Here is a 13,110-nt window from a genome sequence, read left to right as displayed (position 1 = left end):
ACCACACAAGAGAGAGATAGACCGATACCTGGAAAGTCTACAATCGCAAGGAATATCCAGAGATTTGAGACAAGGTACCCTAATAAATACCTGCAGATGTGAAACAAGGGCTATGGACAAAGAGGAATGTATAGAGTGATCCGTTACTTGAGAATATTTTGTGCAGTAGAAGAGGAGAGCGATGGAACGGTCAGCACAGGAGAGGACTTAAGGATTGATATAGAAATTAGATCACACTGAAGTTTTTTTTTATTTTGCGTTCACTCGAATTTTGAAACGACATAAATAATCTATTTCCTCAATTGAAAAGCATCAAGAGCTACGAGATGGGGACGATACGGCGGCAGGCGTTTGTTTTGATATGATGGAAAGAGCAAATATGGATAGGGAATTTTTACAAAACATGTTTCACTGACGAAATGCACTTTTACCTTAAATAATGAACCAATGTTTACTACAGGTTTGTTGAAACAAGGACGCAATATCACAGAAAGTAAATGTTTGGGGAGGGATATTCGGACGCAATATTATCGGGTCATTACTTCTTACGCGATACAGGTGTTAAAATGCAGGAATATTTTTGGACTACTCGGAGAATTATATTTTACCTGCTTTATATGATGCTGCTAGGGAAAATTAGGAAATTTGGAAACAAATGGATGGCTGCACGGCACATAGTACCCTGGCTGTTTCGGGAATATTTAACAATAGTTTTAACGGACACGTTATTGGCCTAAATCATACAGTAAATTGGCCAGCAAGGTTTTCTGATATTTCGCCAAATGATTTTTGTCTCTGGGGCCATTTAAAAAACAGGATATACAAGGATAAAAAAATACCAAGTATATTTAAAAAAAAAAAAAAAAATGCTATTTCTGCCGAATGCAATAGAATTTCAGTTTACCAACTAGCGAATGTAAGAAAAGAATTTTATGATCGCCTGGGTTATTGTCTAGCAGTCGATGGAGGAATATTTGAACATCTTCTTAAATCCTAAAGTTCCAACAATTTAATAGTCTCCCTCGCATATTTAGATACTCTTTTTATAGTACCCCTAAAAAAATTGATTATTTGTAAAATGCTATTAACAAATTAATTTTTCATCTTCACAGTATTCTGAGTAATCAACTTACAGTAATAATTATTTTGAAGCCATGTTTCAAGTCTCTATTAAGTGGTGGCATCTCAGTAGAATACTCAAATTTATTTAAAAAATAACAAAACTCAATAAATATTTTAATACATCTGATAAACAATCTAATTAAGTTATATATAGTTGGGAATAATATTTCGCTAAAATTAACTAATTGACTAATCAAAATGTTAAAATTATAAATAACCCACGAGCCCGTGAAATGCAGCGCCAATCAAAGCTGGTCGTCGCTTAAAAATTCATAAAAATAACCATAAATCAGCCGTAAATGGTAAATATAGTGGTCAGAATTAATAAAGACTAATGTTATTTTAATAAATCCGTTCTCCGGTGTGACATCATGGCGCTGAAAATGTGGGAGCTAGACAATATAGATTATTATCTATTTCGGAGAACTAGATAATATTTTCAAATTTTATTAACAAATTATTGGAGAACAAAATGTACAGTTATGAGCATAAATGAGCATCTAGTTTTCCTCCAATTTTAGAGCTAAAAATTCTTCAAAACGTCACGAAAGAATAAAGATCTTCTGTGACAGAATTATTTCTTGTTAAGTGTCATACAGAACCTCAAAATTAGTGGAACAAATTAGTGGTTTCAATTACCGCAGAAGTTCGTTCCTTTAATTTCAATGTAAGCATTCAGAACGTTAATGGTCAGAAATTAATGGTAGGAATTTTCAATTAGTGGAAAAAGTTAACAAACTTTCAACTTTTCCACTAATTATATTTCAAAATTTGCGAGGAATTTCACTTTGGCTTTTGATTATCACCTGTCAAGAGAACAATGTGGTTAGAAATTAAAAGTTTATTGTTTTATAAGCTAAATATTATGCTTTCTCTATGGATACAACTGACTAACCCAAGCTGTTGCTAGGATATTCTATTAATTTTAATTTTGTTTTTTAAACATTGTGAATAGTCGTAAACTAAAATATATAAAGTTTAATTGAAACCACTAATTAATTCCACTAATTGCGAGGTTCGTAAGTAAGTAAGTACAAGGAGTACACACGTACTTACTTACGGATCCCAGGCCTGGACCCTGACAAAATCAATATGGATAAGGTAACAAAATCTCAAAGATCTACGGAAAGACAAATGCTACATATAAGGCTGGCAGATAGAAAAAGGAATGAGTGGATCAGAGGAAAAACTAAAGTAAGGGATGTTAGAAGTGAAGTAGCAAAATTGAAATGGAAGTTTGCCGGTCACAATGTCAGACAGAAGGATGATCGATGGATTTTTTCAGACTTGCAGTGTTTAGGCCATGTCGGCCAGGAAACTGTAGACGTAGCCAAAGTTCAAGATGAAGAGGTATTGCGAAAAATGGTAACATTACTAATGTCTTCACAACTAATATAGTATGTTAGTAATATTAACAATAATACAATTATTAAACTATAATTTAACCCACCATTTATTTTTTTTAACATTTGCAATTGCATCTAATATGATTCCCTAAATCCGTAATTAATATTTTAAGAATGCCACGTCATAATGAAAGAAATCATTTAATTAGCACTGAAATCCCTAATAAGTAATAATGTCTAAACCCTGCAGGTTCTCATATATATATTATTAAGAGAATTAATAATTATAAGGAAACTTATTTGTGTTAAAATATTCTTTCAGTGGCAAGAAACTGACGACTTCGGAAAAAAGAAAGAAATTAGGGCTCACATGTATAAATTAAGAGAAAATCGACTGAAAGATTTCTATAATACTGGAGAAGTAACTAGCGAAGTTCGTAGTAGTACCACAACTACGCGATCAAGCGAGAATTCATCAAAAACTAAGATGTCCACTACTCATGCCGATAACTTGACTGACCAAAGTTACGTTACATTGAAAAGTAAGGAAGTAAGGGATTCAGAAAGCCCTACCAGAGATAGCTACAATAAAACAATTGGTAAGAAAACTTTCTTTATGTTCATTCAATTTTCTCAAGTTTTTTAATTACAGCAAAACATCAAGATCAAGGGTGGTCAGTAACGTCATCTAACGAAAAAAGTGCTGATGGGAAAACCCACATTGCTACTCATACCGCTTCAACATGCGGCACTGAAAAAATCGACAACGGTAAAATGGATTACTCTGCTAAATTAGAGGAAAAGACTTCAGTATTCCAAGATGGAGATGACAAGAACTTTACTAAAGCAGTAGGATCGTCTTCCAGTTCCGTTCTAAAGCAAGAAGCCAGCGGTGGAGATGAACATTCAAATTTCAGATCTTCAACAACTAAATCCTCATCTTCCTCAAAATACGTCTCGGAAAGCAAAAATTCGTTTGAGGATACTCAACAACCTTCATCAACGACAATTATAACGAAGGGCCAAATACCATATTCAATAAATGAGGATAATTTTAAATCTGTAACGCAAAAAACGTACACTACAAATGTTCCGAGTGATTTGAAAAAACACCCAAGCTACCTTGAAGGCAAAACAACGGTAAGATTTTTTCATGTTACGCATCTATGTAGATTTTGATTAACTATATGATTTTTGTTTTTGAATATATGTAGGTAACTCAAGAAACAAAAACTTTAGCTGACGGTACAATAGTTACCACTACTCATTATGAAACTAAAGATGGGAATTCGACACAGAGAGCTACCCACAAAAAATATAGCAATATTGGTGCTACAAAAGTAGAACAGAAAGCTTCTTCTAGTAGCTCACACGTTCAATCAAGTAGTAGTCATGTGACAAGCGGCTCCAGAGATACTAGAGATGACAGGAAAATGGTAGCGTACGTTATCGAGCCAGGAAGTACAGTAGATATTAATGTAAAACAGGTAAACGAATACAACAACTTAGTTAGTGGGAGAGATAATATTACCAGTCAGCAATCAACGAGAACTTCTAAGGAAACTAGACAGCAAGACTCTAAAGTTAGCGAGAAACAAAGAATTTCCCAACAGGAGATTGACTTAGCTTCTGTACCGAGGGATACAACTTCTGCATCTACTAAAATTACTACAACCCGAACTGTAACAACGGAATCAATTCCACAAGAAAAATCTGATGTAATTTACCAAACAACTAAAACTCACAATATCAACCAAGACCAGCACGTAAATGAATCTACAAAAGTTTCGAGCAATCAGTTTATCACCACAGAACGCCAACACGAAATTGATACTCAAAATAGCAGACAAGGATACCGAGAACCAGTAGAAGTGACTCCAACAAAACCAAAACCCCAAGAACAATATAAAGCTCCAAAGCAACCTCAAAATGTAGAACAATCACCATATAAACAGCCAGAAAAGCGTCAGCCAATTAAACCTGGAAAATCAGAATTAGATCAGAAACCCACACCTACTGAAGGACAATACGATACTACTTATCGTAGTGAATTTACCAACAAAGAAGATATCAGTTGAAGTCAGCCCTACCCACGATGCTTTTTGCTCGATCACTACAGTCAGTTACCCCAGAAAGAATTGGAAGAAGTACACCTAGGACTGGAAGTAAACTTACTTCACTAAGGAGCAGCCCTGAAAAAATGAGGCATCCTTCAAGGTAGGTTCAATATAGGATTTTTTTCAATATCTGCATCTAAAAGATATTTGTTTTATTTTTGTTTTTATAGATTATCTCTGATCGTGGAAGATCGCCCAGCCAAAGAAAACACAAAACAAATTTTCTAGTACCGAAACTGTTACATACAGAACAACTAAGACTTCTCCGAAAACTGTAAATGGAGATGTGTCCAGAACTACAAAATCTGAACATTATAATTCTGACACAATTACCAGACGATCTAAGACACACACGTCCAGATACCAGTAATTATAATACGGTAACAAAGGAAAAATATAGACCACGAAGTCCCTTCTCAACAGGCACAACTACAAGTGATTTTGAGTATATCAAAAATGATGAAGATTATTCAAAGATCAATTCGATGTATATTAATACAGTGGATAAAAAATCAACTGAAACTGTACGCCCCAGTACGCTAGAAATAAATAGAAAAAACAAAAAAGTTACTGAAAGGTCACCTACATCGCCATTACCAGACTTATCTAGTACGAAAAAGTCACCTGTTAAGGAATCGCCAAGATCACCAACTAAGCAATCAACTCCTTCTGACAGGCCAAAACTTGTCAGAACAGATACATATGAGGAACGAGTCAAAGAAATCCTAGGAATAAATAACAATCAAGAAACCCGTAGGAGTAGTTTGGAAAAGAATTCTTTAAAGAGAAGCTCCCTAAGGAAAGCTCAACTAGGACATATAGCAGTGATGATGTGGTAGACAGGTTGTACAGGAATAAAAACAAGCTCGACTAAGGAAACATCTAAACATGACAAAATTACGTCAGAAATAAAAAAGACACGCGAAAATCGCCTCCAAAAGGATTTATCGAAATCATATCCGGAAAGCAAAATATCCTCAAAATCAAAACCAAAATCTGAGTCTTCGGTTAGAAAATCTCCGACAAAGACAGGGCCTGGAATTGGCGAATTTCCTTCTCAGGTTAAGAAAATCTCCACAAAAAGAACCACTTGGCCCTTATCCAGAAAGAAAATCTCCTACTAAGTCAGTACCAAGCGTTACCGAATTTCCGTCTGGGTCAGAAGAGCTCCAGAAAAGAGCTCATTTGGAACCATACCCTGAAAGGAAATCTTCTACAAAGTCAGTGCCAAGCGTTAGCGAGTTTCCCTCTCACAGATTAGAAGATCGCCAGGAAAAGAACCTTTGGAACCTTACCCAGAAAGGAAATCTCCTACAAAGTCAGTACCTGGTGTCAGTGAGTTCCCCCTCGCAAGTTAGAAGGTCTCCAGAGAGAGACCTTTGGAACCTTTCCCAGAAAGAAAATCTCCTACAAAGTCAGTACCAAGTGTTTGTGAGTTTCCTTCACAAATCAGGCGGTCTCAGAGAAAGTATCTTTGGAACCCTACCCAGAAAGAAAATCTCCTTCTAAATCAGTGCCTAGTGTGAGTGAATTTCCTTCTCAAGTCAGAAAATCTTCAGAAAAAGCACCTTTGAACCTTATCCTGAAAGAAAAAAGTCTCCTACACGGTCAGTTTCGAGTGTTAGCGAGTTTCCGTCACAGATTAGAAGATCGCCTGATAGAATTCCTTTAGAACCCTATCCAGAAGAAAATCACCTACAAAGTCGGTGCCTACTATTAATGAGTTCCCTTCTCAGATCAGAAAAATCCCAGAAAGGACACCTTTGGAACCTTACCCGGAAAAAAAGTCTCCAACCAAATCAGTGCCAAGTGTCAGTGAGTTTCCTTCGCAGATTAGAAAATCTCCAGAAAGAGAATCCTTGGAACCCTATCCAGAAAAGAAATTACCTACAAAAATCAGTTCCTAGTAATGAGTTCCCACTCAGATAAGAAGATCTCCCGAAAGGGAACCTTTGGAGCCTTATCCAGAAAGGAAGTCTCCTACCAAGTCTGTACCGAGCGTTAGTGAGTTTCCATCACAAGTGAGAAAATCCCCAGAAAGAGCACCTTTGGAACCTTACCCGGAAAGAAAGTCTCCAGAAAAATCAGTGCCAAGTGTCAGTGAGTTTCCTTCACAGATTAGAAGATCTCCAGAAAGAGAAACCTTGGAACCGTATCCAGAAAAGAGGTTACCTGCAAAGTCAGTACCTAGTATTAATGAGTTCCCATCTCAGATACGAAAATCTCCCGAAAGGGAACCTTTGGAACCTTACCCAGAAAGAAAGTCTTCTACCAAGTCTGTACCTAGTGTTAGTGAGTTTCCTTCACAGGTTAAAAAATCACCAGAAAAGGTACCTTTGGAACCTTATCCAGAAAGAAGAACTCCTACAACATCAGCTCCTACTATTAGCGAGTTCCCTTCACAAACAAAAAAATCTCCACAGAAAGAACCTAAAGAGAAAATTCCCACTGTGTCAAAACCATCTAAAATACCAAGTAAAACCATATCAAAAGACAAATCTTCAACCGATGAAGAGGTTCATGAAGATGTCGAAGAAAAATTCTTTCAGACATTGGAAACCAGAAAACCTGTTGAGGAGCCTGTAGTTGAGAGAAAAATATTTAGTCAGCTTTGCAGAGGGGATGAAATAAAAACAATCAACAAAAAAGAAGCGACACAAAAACTGATTGAAAGTGAGATATTGGATAACGAGAAAAAACAATCTAGAGTCCAAAATAAAATACCTACTAAGAAAATTGCCGAAAAAAGAACAGAAAAAAAATCTTCTGTATTAATATCCGACAGGAAATTTACGGATACGAATAAGACAAGAAAAGAACCAGAAAGCAACACTACTTCCGAAGACGAAACAGATGTTATTGAAACTACTTATAATGAAGAGAAAAAAACTCAAAGAAAAACAACTGAAAATGTTTCCAGACGAACAAACGAAAATTTGAAGCAGGAGAAACTATTGAATGGTGATAAAAAAATTGTCACAAAAACTACAAGCGATACAACCAAATATATTAATAAAGATTTTACAAAGGAAAAACCAACTATTAAGAAGACCCCAACTAATAAAGTGACAGAGTTTGTGTCAATTACCAACTAAAGTAACAAAGAATGAACCAAAAACAATCTCCTACGCATCCACCCCTAAAAAAGAAACCCCAAACAATATATAAAGTAGAAAAAACAAAGTTTATTGGAGGAACAGAATATCAAGACAAATTTTCAAATAAAATCAAAAGGCCTCTGAACAAAACGACAAAGGTTATAACAAAAGTGACCCTTAAGATATAGAAAAAGAAAACTTGCAAGAAGATAAATCTGTTCATTTGAGAACAAATAGAGTTGATGACACCGTTACTAAAAGAAAAGAAGTAAAACTATATTACTAAATGGGGATACTCAAAAGGTAAACCAAAGGAGTTGCCAACTCGACAACCTCTTACAAAAAAGCAGTTGTCAATATAAAGCCACAAGAAAAGAGCCCAGTAACGAAATCTAATATAACAACTAAATATACTACAACTGTAAGGAAAACAGTAAATGGAACTACACCTACCAAGAAAACCCATACAACAATTCCTAAGAGTAAATCAACCCCAACTCAGCAACCTAAAACAACAACAAATAAACCTAAATCAAAATTCCCTAAATCTAAACCTTCCGATGATGCTTCCTCTGACAGTGAAGAGTTCAACTGTTGAAAGTATTGAAGGCTCATTTATTGATCTGACAAGCGATCAAAAGTTATCTAAGCCAAATTAATGAACAACTGCGAAGAGAGAGTATAACAACTACAAAAACGTTTGCTTCCGATGAAGATGTTGTAGATCGTGAATTTGTTGTTAACCTGCAAAGATCTAAATCTTCCAGAGAACCTACACCTGATAGATTATGTCCTAGACCTTTAACCAGTGATGAAGAAGAAGTAAGTCCTGTAAGATACCCTGACCAAATAAGTGAACCGGACGATGGAAGCTTAAGAAGAAAACCTAAGAAATTATCTGACATTCCAATTTTCGAATCGGAAGATACGAACGATTTTACAAGGATAACAGAAGTTACCGATATTAAGAAAAAAATATCTGAAGTGGACAAGGTGGAAGAAACTGACGAAAGTCTTCTTAGTATTGATAAGAAAATTAATAAGTTCCTGAGTACAGCTGACAAAACGAAGAAAGAACCTGTTAATAAAGCACCACAAGTGAACAGAATAAGTGTCGAGATTTCTGACGATTTAAAATCCGACGAATGCCTGTTGAGTGTTTCTGATAAAGTCAGCAAGTTTATTAGCACAGCTGAGCAGCTAACATCTCAAAAAATTCCAGGAAGAACACCGAGTTCTAAAATATATGACGGGGTTAATGTAAACATCCAGAAAAAAGTGGAGGAATTTAAATCTTCCGTAGAGGAATCTAACAAATCGAAACAGCCGAGTCAAGCTCCAAAAAGAACAAGGCCAGACTTATCACAAGTCGATGATGAGCTGAAAGAAGATGAATGCTTATTAAGCGTTTCAGACAAAGTTACCAAATTCATTTCTACTGCAGAGCAGTTGGCTAACAGTACAAAGCCTGTAAGTTTGTCAAAAATCACAATAAAACCAAAAACAAACGATGAAGAAACTAAACCTGATAGAAAATCGCCCACTAAGGATGTTCATTTTGAGAGACAACAAACTTATACCCGTAGATCATCATCTATATCACCCGAGAGATTGAAGTCTCCTTCGCCAAGTCGAAGCACACCAACTAGAAGACAATCCGATCAGTATGCAAGTATTTCTACTACCGAAGTAACAGACGAAATTTACAGAACTAAAAACAGAGATGTGCCTCGCGTAGGATCTCCAGAAGATGGAAAAACTATCTTGAGCACGAGTGGACGTCTTAGAAGTACAGAAAGTATTAAAAGGGCTAAAGCTTTGTTTGAGAATGGTGGATTGGAAAAAACCAAACCGAAACAAATAGATATTTTGAAAAGACCATCAGTTTTTGATGAAAGAACGAAGAAGCATGAGTCAAGGACAACATCTACAAGTATTAAAAATCGGGAAGAGACTATCAGGAAATCTTCTATTCAGGAATCAGGTATTATTTTTCATTTTAAAAGAGTTTGGAAATATTTAATAATGTTGTTTTGTTTATTTAGAAAACTTGCGATCATCCAAACTAGTTGAGACAGCAACAAGAAGATCACAATCACCATTGAAATCACCGGAGCGTTATAAATCACCCGAAAAAATAGAAAGGTCGTCCAAACTGGTTGAAACAACAATAAGAAGATCGCAGTCACCACAAAAATCACCGGAACGACCAAAATCTCCTGAAAAAATTGAAATAGCCCGGTTTAGAGCTAGCTCCCCTGAAAAAATTCCAGAAATAATTACAACGGAACCTAGAAGTCGCGAAACATCTCCAGAGGGTGATACACCGCATTATATGAAACCACTGGACAGAAGCTTACGACTGAAAAGTCCACATAGAGACAGTGTTAATCAAGGTAGTACTTTAGATAAAAAAAATGACAGGTCTATTTAGTATTATTTGTTTTTTTAGTAAACAGACAATCTCAAACATATGATCAGGCAGATTCCAGGCAAACTAAATTTGGTGTCACCTTAAGGAGAACAGATTCTCAAAAAAATACAAAAGCTACCGATAATGTATCTAGTACTTTAAAACAAAGAAGCAGTAGTACTGTTTTTGAAAAAACAATTACTGAGGAAGAAATTGAAGAAATTTTTGATCTGGAAATTCTAGAGGAGTTGGTAAGACTGTTTGGGTCTTTCAGTAAATATATTATTTAACAAATTTCGTTTTTTTTTTCAGTTGGAAAAAGTCGTTAATTATGAATTAAGGAGGAAGATTCGTAATCAAATACGCTTAATAAAGAAACTAATTACTGAAGGTACATTTGAAACTTTCATTTTAAATAGGAAATCGATAATAAGACGGGGCTCAAGCCCTACTAAGAGCAAAAGTGTGAGTCCCGATCGTACTTATTCAGTTGATCAAAGAGACAGTATAACTAGAAAATCCACCACCGAAAAATCCGAATATCACTCGTTCAGTTCTACAAAACAAAGATCTAGCGAATCCTCAAACGTAATTAAGAAAAGTTCTAGTCCTGTTCGTGAAAGAACATCTCCTCAAAGACAAAGTCCCGAAAGAAGGGTCTCCAAAACTGTAGCAGTAACGCCTACCGGCAAAACAACCACGACAAAAACTACAGAAGAAATCCCCGGAGGTGTGAGGGTGACTACAACTACCACCACGGAATCTAAGACTTTTACTACATTAAAGAAAACGGTTCCTACTACAAAGAAACAAGTAGAAGATAACCAACCGGAGTGGGTGAAGCAAAGAAACCTGAAAAACGTCAAAGAAACCAACGCATCTAACGCATCGAGGAAGGTCAGTTCTAGTAGCACGGTAACAAAGAAATCAAGTTTAAGAACCAGTCCAGCAAAGGATGTTAAATTGACAGATATCATAACATCAAGTTATGGAGTAGGACCGACAGATGAAAATGGAACACCATTGTTTGGACTAAAGGCTTTAAGAGCACAAAACAAGAATGTTAAATCTAAAGGTTAGTTGACTCTATTTTTTATTAGACAGGTGAGAATCATTTAACTATTGTCTCAGTTCATTATAACACTGTTTTAGTCTTTAGAATTCACAGCATCAACTGTAAGACAGATTTACTCATCATTACTCATCTCGTCATTTCCCATTTATATGTTTAGTAGGTCTGTTGATGTACTATAGAATAGCAATGATATTTCTGTTCTTCATAACTATTCTTCATTCAAATAACATTGGATCGATCATAATGAGATTTTTTTTTGACTGGTAGTACACATTGGTCGAATGTTTTCTTCTTTAGATAAAGTGGCATTCTGGATTTGAATATGATTGAGTTTCTTCCATATGTAATCCTATACTAACTTAATTCTTCGGTTGATTTCTGGTAGTAGAGATCCTGAGCTGTGTATTAGTTGTCTCAAATATATGTACTCTTCTACTATTTCCAGTTTTGTATTATTTATTAGAATGGTTTTTCTGACTAGTAGTTCGTTGTACATTACTTTAGTTTTTGTTGGTTATCAATATATTGGATATCAAATATATTTTGTTTTAGAAAAGCTTTTGAATTTAGGTTCAGTGTTCATTATTAAAAATTTCACCTTGTTCCTTTGCATAATATATAATCTATGAATAATATTTTAGTTCAAGGAACAGTAGTGTCCAGCGAGTATTATTCCGAAAATGGTCAAGAACCGGTTGGTCAGATAAGCGTGACGAAATATTCGACCGACCCAAAAGATTTGGACGAAGAAGGTGTGATTTGGTCCAACGGTAAAGTGGCCAGTGTTACTACCACTCAACAGTTCGGATACAAAGACACGCCTGCTCTGAAAAGTCTTACCGACAGCAAAAGAACAAAAGTAAATGATCATTGATTTGTTTTATTTTACGTTACAATTAAACTGTCTAATTTTTTAGGAAATTTGCGATAAAAACGAGAAATCGACAACTAAAAGTACTAAATTAAACAGGAGAAGTTCTGTAAAAACCATTTCAGAGAAATTTATTGAAAATGCAGGTATGTAAGAAACTAAAAAGCTACTTCTTCTTCTTCTAATGCATATCTACTAATGGATAGTTCTGATAACATTTTCCATTGCTTCCCTATTCCTGTCTATTGTAGTCCACTGTCTACTGTCTGATTTTCTCGGCTAACACATGTTCTTCCTTCCAATTCCTGCCATCTTGTCCTCGATCAACACTATCAACAGATGCATGAATACATCTTGTTTCACAATATATGCCCCAGATATGCATTTTTTTTTCATAATGAACAGGGTGGTCTGAACTGTATTCCGGAAACTTTGACAGCATATTCTGCAGATAAAAATAAGTAAAAAAGTTCGTATAAATGTATGTCCTAAAATGTTTAGTTTCGGAGATACAGGGTGCTGAAGTTTTATTTTTATTTCGATTTTTTCCAAATAATTTCTGAAGTACAGACATTATTTGGATGAAAATTGCTGTCTCGGAGTTTTTTGACGTGAGAAATTTGATTTTGATGTCAATATGCCTCCTATTTGTAGGTGGCACCACATAGATGTGTTTTAACTGTTTTGAAGAGTAATAACTTTTCGTCCGTACCTGTATAAAACTAATGAGTAAAGAAATATAGATTTCTCGGACTTTTTACGTAAAAAATGTCTCTTGGCAAAAATCGCTATGAGCAACCGTTCTCAAGATATTTAGAATGGAAATTGTCAATACATGTTATTATTGACAAAAAATAAACACGGTTGAGTAGATATTTATTTCACTGAAAGAATAAATAATTTGGGAAATTTTTATTTTTTTAAATTAATCATAAATTTATCTGCAAAGAAATGATAATAAAACAGTTTATGTTGAACTTGTGGCACAAAAGTTTAAATTTATGATTTCAGTCTAATAACTATTTAGTCAACATTTTTAATTTATGTCAATAATGACAGGTATTGATA

At 35.1% G+C, this 13,110-nt stretch overlaps 2 protein-coding genes across 2 annotated transcripts in view; both read left to right on the top strand.

Annotated features, from left to right (window-relative positions):
- The first annotated feature begins 2,214 nt into the window (after positions 1 to 2,214).
- Positions 2,215 to 4,546, top strand: LOC115874857 (uncharacterized protein YMR317W-like). Its single transcript, XM_030890155.1, has 4 exons — positions 2,215 to 2,487; positions 2,791 to 3,067; positions 3,121 to 3,608; positions 3,683 to 4,546. Exons 1-4 carry the CDS (start codon positions 2,215 to 2,217, stop codon positions 4,544 to 4,546), a joined length of 1,902 nt encoding a protein of 633 aa, XP_030746015.1.
- Positions 4,547 to 4,869: 323 nt separating this feature from the next.
- LOC115874855 overlaps positions 4,870 to 13,110 on the top strand; it is a 43,273-nt gene continuing 35,032 nt past the window's right edge. Inside the window, 11 exon segments of the mRNA XM_030890154.1 lie at positions 4,870 to 5,420; positions 5,647 to 6,016; positions 6,511 to 7,293; positions 7,393 to 7,658; positions 8,110 to 8,261; positions 8,315 to 9,667; positions 9,729 to 10,079; positions 10,136 to 10,347; positions 10,409 to 11,171; positions 11,813 to 12,030; positions 12,089 to 12,188. Of these exon segments, the coding sequence (XP_030746014.1) occupies positions 4,870 to 5,420; positions 5,647 to 6,016; positions 6,511 to 7,293; positions 7,393 to 7,658; positions 8,110 to 8,261; positions 8,315 to 9,667; positions 9,729 to 10,079; positions 10,136 to 10,347; positions 10,409 to 11,171; positions 11,813 to 12,030; positions 12,089 to 12,188 (5,119 nt within the window).

The sequence above is a fragment of the Sitophilus oryzae genome, unplaced genomic scaffold, assembly GCF_002938485.1.
Source record: "Sitophilus oryzae breed Bouriz unplaced genomic scaffold, Soryzae_2.0 scaffold_1303_pilon_pilon, whole genome shotgun sequence".
NCBI lineage: Eukaryota > Metazoa > Arthropoda > Insecta > Coleoptera > Curculionidae > Sitophilus > Sitophilus oryzae.
The sequence above is the reverse complement of the archived record's forward strand: the minus strand, read 5'-3'. Positions and strand labels throughout refer to the sequence as shown.